Here is an 8,552-nt window from a genome sequence, read left to right on the forward strand (position 1 = left end):
TAGAGGGGAAAAGTTCTAAGCACGTGTCCAAAGTACAGTCGCACAGGGCTTCTGCAGTAGCAACTTCTTTCCTGTGTGAGCTGCTCTCCACGCTGAAAGATCAACATGGGCATGTTCCCCCCCCCCCCCCCCACACACACACACACACACCTTGATTCCCCCTTTCCAGCTCATGAAAACTTTCCTGATCCTGTTAAGTTATTTTTCCAGGGGAGAGATAAAGATCTTCTGGGAGCTTGTCATGTGCCTTTTCCACTGACTCTAGAGGTTTGTTTACAGACCTCTCTCCAGGAAGAAAGGTCTCAAAAGTGTTGGCCTTGCCCACTTGGTTATTTTGGGGAACCCCTAATGCCAGGTGCTGGACTGATGGAGGAGAAAGTATCTTCTGATTAAGAATGAGACACCCAAGCCCCAGGGAAGCAACATGATGAGGTGCTGGAGTAGGATCCTGGGTCCTGACTGTCATGGATGTATAGTGTTAGTTGGAGCAGAGCAGCCGCTCTGTGCCTCAGTTTCCCTATCTATCATTTGGAGATAATGGTGCTACCCATTTTGTAAGAGGCTTAGAGACCTATAGGTGAAAAGTGTGACCGAGTATTACTCTTAAAAAAAGAAAACCATAACAGGAAAAATCTCTGACCTGTGAGCCACCCACTTTGTGCAGCCATCCGTTCCTCCTGTGTGTCACGGTCAGACAGCTGATGGCTGTCAGAGTTACAACAGGATGAGCATTTTTATTCCTGTATTCCCAAAACAGCCAGATAAAGTCTCTCCAGGGTGTTATTAGATGTCAGCTGCCTTAATGTTGCCTGAGACTCTCTGGAGTTGTAAATCAGTATCTGCAAAGTGGGCTAACAGATGGGGGAACAGTGGAATCCTCTCCCAAAGGTCCTGTCTAGACTAGGAAAGTAGTATAATTTATAAACACAACTTAGCTCATGTTTTTATACATAATCTATGTCCTAGTCTAGACATGGGCATACAAGCAAGGAAGAACCACTGATGGTTTATGCCATCTTCATCGAGCCACAGAAAACAAATGAACAGGGCAGTGGGATTGTAATTTGTTTTTATTATGATGTACATTTCTGAAGTGTTCTGTACTGTCAGGGTCCCATTAAATTTAATTTAGACATACAAAGCTCCCCTCAATGAACAAAACTCCCATCCCCTCACCAATGGACTGATGCGATTTCCTTGTTGATGTATCTCATAGACCTCCCAACAGAGGAAACTTTCTTAGGGGAAGGTTTATCAAAAAGTACAAGTCTCACACCATTCTCTAAAGGTCACAGGACTCCATTTCAGCCTGGCCTCTGGCAGTAGTGAATTCCACATTTAAGGGCCCACCAACTAAGAACACTGACTCTCCCACATGATAGAACCTGGTCTCTGTCATCTTCAGTGCTTGCCATTGAGGGGTATGGAGAGAGTGGCAGGTTCTAGCCTATTTAGGGCTTTACTGATAAGGTCCAGAACAATGAAACGGATCTGGTATTAAGCAAGTAGCTGGTATAGCATGTGAAGTATAGAATGGATGTGCTCATGTCAGCATAGCAGGCAGGCCTAGCCTCTGCCTAGCAGGCAGGCCATTGCATGTTGAACCAGCTGTAGCTTCTGGATGACTTTCAGGGTCAGTCCAAGGTAGAGCATGTTGAAATCATCAAGTCTTGTGATGATAAAATTATGGGCCCCTGTGGCTGTGGCTGTGGCTGCATCCAAAAGGTAAGTGCAAAGTGTCCTAGCCAGATGAAGATGTAAAACCAGCACTTCTGGTTACTTCATAAACAGCAACAAGACAAAAAGGGCTTTGTGGTCATGCACCGCCTTGACAATTGGAGAACAAATGCCTTCTCTTAGAATGTGAGATCATATCTCCCGCTAGATTCATAAGGCTACGAACACCAACTCTGTCCTTTGTGGACTGATCTTGGGGGTGATGCAATGTTCTTTCTTTTCCCAAAATGTCCCAAGAAGGGAGCAGAATCTCCAGGAAGTGACCAAGTATCTGAATCCATTAATCTGAGCGACAACAGCTCTGAATAAGAAACAGAAGAGTGGATGAGGGAGGCTGTGGCATCCTCTTACCTGATGACTCATGGCCATCTCTTTATCCTCTCTCTCTGATGGCTGTAAATTCGGTGTGGGAGTTTAGTCAGTGCCATGAGGATACCCAGGCAGTGTCAAAATGATCAGTAAAGCTCAGTCATATACCATGCTATTGAGTTTAAGTGCCTTGATTTAAACAGTTCCAAGGAACTTGGCATATAATTGAAACTTTTGATGACTGATCTTCTCCAGGGGGACAACAAGGAAGACTCAAGGGCCAGAAAACATTGAGGCTAAGATCTGTCTGAACTCTTTCTGAGAACAGCGTAGAATGTTTCAGCTGCTGTTCCATAGTCTCATTGCTTACGTTGGGTGGTGCTCTTGGTGCCAGACATTGGGACTTTCTCAATAAATGCAGACGAACAATGTCAAATCTTCCAGCGGAGAGCTCTAATCTAATGACAAAACAAACGCCAGTCTTGGGAAACTGGAGGACACAAGAACCACTGCTAGATAATTTGGATTGTCCCAGTTTTCATATAAGAAAAAGACAACAGGTTGCATGTGCCAGGGAGAATTCTAACAGCATCGACCAGGCTGAGACTCTGGGCTCTCCGCCCACCAGAAGTGATTTGTGCATCGGCCTCAAAGGAAGCACCACTGGGAAGCAATACTGTCGCTCTTCTGAGTCATCAGCTCTTTAGCCCTTTCATCATCTTTAGCTTCCAAGCAGCCATGCTGATATTTTCCTTGGAAATTCTGATCCAGTACTTGGGGGGGGGGGCAGTTTCTTCCATGTCCACCTGCAGTTAGGGATAACCTTTCTTTTTTATCTCAATATGGCAATTCATCAAGTCAGACTGATGTTACTCAAAAATTATAGAGAAAGGATGCATAGAGTTACAGCATCTCAGCCAGTTTCTTTGTCTTTGTCATGCTACTCAGTCTTTTCTTTAATATACTGTACTCAGTCTACCCTTTATCTGATGATAGAGACAGATGCATCAAACCCACAATGGGGAGCCAATCTAGGAAAACTCACACAACCCACCTTTGTTTGCATGAAAAATGTTTGGAAGAGGTCAGAATGCTTTTACCAGAAAACCCTCCTCTGGGAAGTGCCATGCCCTTAAATAGAAAGATTTTTCAGTGCTAAAGTTGCTCTTTAGATGGCTGTTACTGTGCTAGCCATAGTAGTAATGTGACCAGTCCCAAACCATAAAACCTTTATAATACCACATACCATATATTTCATAGGGCAGATTTTCAAGACCATACCTTTGTACCCTGGAATCCCCTAAAGAAGTTTGTTGTTGCCATAGCTGTTAAACCAGGACCTGTGATCTTCTAGTTAACATCAGCAATGTGAAATTACTTGAAAGGAAGAGAATCTAAAGGAGAGAGCATCATGCACAAGAAAAGATGGGCTGTTCCTAAGAATTCAGTATAATCACAAAATTCTACACTATGTGCTTTTAACCAGTGTGCTGATATTTACAGCCAGTTAACTTTACTGCACAGTGCCTGTAAATTGGTAATATTCCACTTCTTTTTAAGTTAGTGTTTTGTGTCCTATGCAGATTCTTTCCTCCCTTGAACTTTGGATTCTGCAATCTTACGTTTATCTGCACTGAAATTTGATTTCCTACCATTCTTAAGCAACAGTGTTAGTACCAATAACACAAAACTGGATCCATAAAGTAAAATCCCTTTATCAGCAAAGCTCTAATGATAATGACTAATGATAGCACCTGCATGGCAGAGAAGAGGCAGCTGCTTCTGCAGTATCTTGCTCTGCAATGAGTCTGTGCCAGACAAAATATTTTTCTGATCCAATCTTCTTAAATAGATTAATTCATTTTTTAAAATGTAATTAACATCAGGCTGATTTTTCCACTAGTGTGTTCAGATGGGGTTCAGCATGGGTGTAGTGCAGGACAGGGCTTGGGGAGCATTCCTGTGCAGAAAGCAGCCAGAATTTTCCAGCTGCGCTCCCCAATGGGGAGTTGCTAGCCAGCTGGCAGCAAAGGGCTGTGTTTCTGAGTGGGTTGAGTTAGCAGCCAGGCCTCCGACACCACCTCACCTGGAAGGATTTACTGAGGGAGCACATGCTATAGGTCACAGCCTCAGCTGGTGTATATCACATAGCATACCACCAAAGTCAGCGGAGCAATTTTACACCAGCTGAGGACCTGAGCCTGTGTCTTTCAAAAGCTAATGCAAGGGCTGCTCTTCAGTGTGCTCCCCCATTTCCCAGAAGCATTCCACCTACATTATGTTAGCATAATGCCTTCAGCTACCACTGCTCCTCTCCCTTCCTGCTCCCAGCACAGCTCCACCTCTAAGGGTACATCTTCACTGCAGGGTTAACTCGGGCGCATTTGAGGGGAACATTTGAGTGACTTTTTATTTGCAAGAATAGTCACAAAACTACCATGAATAAACATTTGTTTAAGTATTACCGCCTGAGGCACTATCGTGGCCATTTTGAAAAGCTTCTTGCCTCCACCCCATGCACTGGCATCAACATCCCTCAAAGTCCCAACCATGCAGAGGTCACATGGGGAACAAACAACAGACACACTAGTTTTCACATTCCCTGTCCCAGTTCTGTGCCAATTTACATCTGGCCCCAAATTTCAAACTACACTACATGGCAAAGTATGGTCACTCCTCTGCCAAGTGGTAGCATTATAATTTATTATTAAGCAAATTTGGGGCCTTTCTGGTCAGTTTCCCATTGGAGGGGAAACCAGTGACATGGTGTCCAGCTATTTCTTAGTGTAATTTGTTTTATGTACACTTCAGACACCTGTTTTTAAACAGAGATAGACAAACAGCAGACAGGCAAGCCCCTCTTTCTGGACTCTCAGCCAAAATACCAATGCCCACTTCCCAGGGAGCAACTCTGCAACGAAAATTGATTCCAGTTGGAACAATTAAGGCAGAGAGCAAATGCTCCAGCTGGTCACCAGAGCTTCCCTCTCTCCCTCCCCTCCCACCCCCCCACCCCCCAAAAAAAGAACTCATAATAAAACAACCAACAGCACAGCATTTCTTCAAAGACTGGACAATGCTCACATGAAAAAGAACTTGTAAGTAGAGCTGGGCAAAAAAATTTTGAGGAATATTTTTTCTCCCCCAAAATGCAGTTTTGGCCAACCACAAACTGTGTCAATTCACTAAATAATACTGACCACCCTGCTCTGCTCCCCTCCCATTCTCCCTCCAAAAAGGCTTTTCAGGACTCTGATGCATTGCAGCAGTGGCTTCTTTTATAACTTTTAGCCCAGTTGGTAGGACACTCACCTGGGTTTGAGAGGCCTGGTTACAACTCCCCCCTTGGCCTGAAGTCACCCACATTGCAAGATAGTGTCCTGACCATTAGGTTAAGGGATCTCTCCTGATTAAACTGTTCTACTATGTATAAACAGTCATTGGAGCAGGGACTTCAACTTGGGTCTCCCACATTCTACTAGCACTCTAACTAGGTATAGAGGCATTCTCACTCACTTTTCCTGCCCCACTGACTTCATTGTCAATACGACAGATAATGAATTTGTTTAGTCCTAAATGGACTTTTTCAATTTGCCAAAATGTTTCACAATTTTTAGATGTAGTTTGACCTGAACTGATTTTCTTTGCTTTTCTTTTCTTTTCTTTTTTTTTTTTGTGTGTGTGTGGGGGGGGGGGGGGGAGGATGGATGGGGTGGAAACAGGACAGAGAATCAAAAAAATCATGTGTTTGCCCAGCTCTATTTGTAAAACTACATGTAACATCGCCACCTGGTAACTTCTGCTATAACAGAAATGTAATGTTACCTACTGTTTCTAAAAATCACTTTTTAGTACCAATAATTCCAAGTTTTTTCAAATAATATTGCCTAGAGGAAAGAGTGAAAAAATTCTGCTCCTAATTCCTACACCAGTGAAAATCCAGAGTAAACGCACTGGAGTTACACCAGTATAGCATCTGGCTTAGTATCTACAGTATAGTTTAATTTTAAACTGATTACTAAAAAATATTTGTATTTAAATGACATACAGTTTCTAAGAAAGCACATTGGAACCAGAAATCCTGGCCTGTCTAACCCAACATTTTTACTCCATAGGGACCGGTTCAGAACAATGGTAAACGTCCTTGGAGATGCCTTTGGTGCAGGGATTGTGGAGAAGCTCTCCAAAAGAGAGCTAGAGCAAATGGATGTCTCTTCTGAAGTCAACATAGTCAATCCTTTTGCCTTGGAAACAACAATACTCGATAATGATGAACCGGAGACCAAGAAATCCTACATCAATGGAGGTTTTGCCATAGATAAATCTGACACCATATCATTCACCCAGACATCACAGTTCTGAAGCCTACAGTTCCGCTGGCACTGAAGGATAATTAAGAAAAAGCTAATAACAAACTTGAGTATGTTTGATTTGATACACAGACTTCTGTTTTTTCCCCCACTGTTTGGATTCGCAGCATTTGGTCCCTGTGGGCAAGTTGATGAGACGGCATTAAGGCAAGTTGTAAAATATGTCATTTTTTAATCATGTAAGATGGATGAGGCTTTGGAATGCCTATTTGGAATCATCTAGTTCATAAGCTGGATGTTAGAACCAGGCCAGTGAAGTGAAGCAAATGTGCTTCTCTCGGGCAACATGCAGTGTTTCACACCTCTCTTCCATTCTGCCACTCTGTGTATGGAATTCTTGTTAATATTTTTGTCTTTCACATTTTTACAAATGACGCTGCATATAAAACACCTACTGTAACTTGATAATGTGCCAAATTGTTCACTTCTGCAGCTGGTTTGAACAATACATGGGGCAAACAGTTTTAGAAAGAAAACAGGCCTTAAGGGTTCTTCAATAAGCGTTTTAACATTTATGAGGTTTTACATTGCTTTTATTTTAAGCATTATGGATGTTGGAAGTTATTGGTCAAGGACAAGCTTCTAATGTTATATAGTTGATTTCCCCCCTCCCCCCCATGAATGCCAGCAGAGAGCAGAACTGAACTCTGCATGTGAAGCAAATTGCTACAGGTTTTCTCTTATACTTGAATAAATTATTGAAAAGTGAAACTCTCTGCCAAGTTAGGTCCACTTTGATAGTTTATTAAAACATCTCCATTGAAAGTAGCAAGAAGACAGCTTCAGTATTGTCCATTTTTTATTTTAGCCTAGTATTTCTCAGCTGCAGGGCAGGCGGAGGTCATGAAGATGAAAATAGCTACTCATAGGGTGACTTCCAAATCTTTTCCGCTTGGAAAAAGAAGGACATACTATCAAGTGTAGATGAGGCACTCCTTTTTCTAGAGAGATGCTACTGGCTAGCTAAGCTTTTACACAGCTAGTTGGTTTGTTTGCTCCTTGATTGAACAAGTGTAATTTTGCAGCTGCAAAAGCCCTACACCCCACCATTTCAGTGCCAAGCCCTACCAGCTAAATCATACTATTTTATCAAAGTTCCTGGACTAATGAAGCCATGTGTTTTACTTTGTTATACAAAGTGACGACATCACCATGGGCTTCTTCATAAACACATTCCAGAATGTCAAGCATTCTATACAATGCTGGATACGATATTTCCATGGTGCAACATCATTCCCCGGAGGGAGGAATCGCTGTTAAGAACAAACTGTTTGCCTTGCATATCTACATCGTGTCGGCCATCTGATTTGCAAAGCAAATTGAAATTCATACCCAAGAGTCTCTTTTTTCTTAAATAAGCTTGTAGTAAACACAAAATTGCATTTACATGCTGTCAAAATATTCAAGTTCCTGGATTGTTAGATAGTAAATTCAATCCTACACTTTTGTATTTACGTAAACCTGGAAATGTGCCAAAGAGAACTGAGAAGAAAATAATCCTTACGGTAGGTTTTGATAAATTGCACCTTAAATTAAATTTGCGAGACATAATCCTGTATGTATTTAAAATAAACATTGTAAACTATAACACAGTGTGACTCTAAAGTAAAAATACTGATATGTTTATACAAAATAAAGGAGTGTACAAACTAAGTAAATCAATGCTTTACCGTGTGCAGAACTAGTATATAAAATCTTCATTTGTACAGCTTTGTTAATAGGAGAAAAAAACCCACCAATTTCCATAATTGTCTATAGTGTGCTTTGCCTTTTTTTTTTTTTTAAAGTCTTTTTTTGTAACCAGCCTCTTATAAGGCACTATGGATACTGTTCCCATTGTGATCTAAATAAATATTTATTTATTTCATTCTTTCTCCATCCTACCATCCTCTCATCATCCTTCTGTGGAATTCTGTATTTCTCCTGTTATGGCAGGAAGAAACAGATGAACTGCTAATACACTACTAAATCGCTTTTGCTGGCAAACATTTGTTGTTTTACTATGTATGGATTGCCCTTTTCAGTAAGGAAAGCAGACTGTTCCCTCAGGGACCCAATTTTAAGACTGCAAGCAAAGCCTTTACCTACAGAGGGGCTAGGGGAAAGGATCCGCCTATCCAACACATGCTTTAGCAC

At 41.8% G+C, this 8,552-nt stretch overlaps 1 protein-coding gene across 1 annotated transcript in view; it reads left to right on the top strand.

Moving 5' to 3' along the window:
• Positions 1-8,283, top strand: part of SLC1A1 (solute carrier family 1 member 1) — a 76,289-nt gene extending 68,006 nt beyond the window's left edge. The window contains exon 12 of the mRNA XM_054032573.1: positions 6,162-8,283. Coding sequence (XP_053888548.1) covers positions 6,162-6,408 — 247 coding nt within the window. The 3' untranslated portion in view covers positions 6,409-8,283. The remainder of the gene's footprint in view (positions 1-6,161) is intronic.
• The last annotated feature ends 269 nt before the right edge of the window (positions 8,284-8,552 follow it).

This window comes from Malaclemys terrapin, chromosome 6 (assembly GCF_027887155.1).
Source record: "Malaclemys terrapin pileata isolate rMalTer1 chromosome 6, rMalTer1.hap1, whole genome shotgun sequence".
Taxonomy (NCBI): domain Eukaryota; kingdom Metazoa; phylum Chordata; order Testudines; family Emydidae; genus Malaclemys; species Malaclemys terrapin.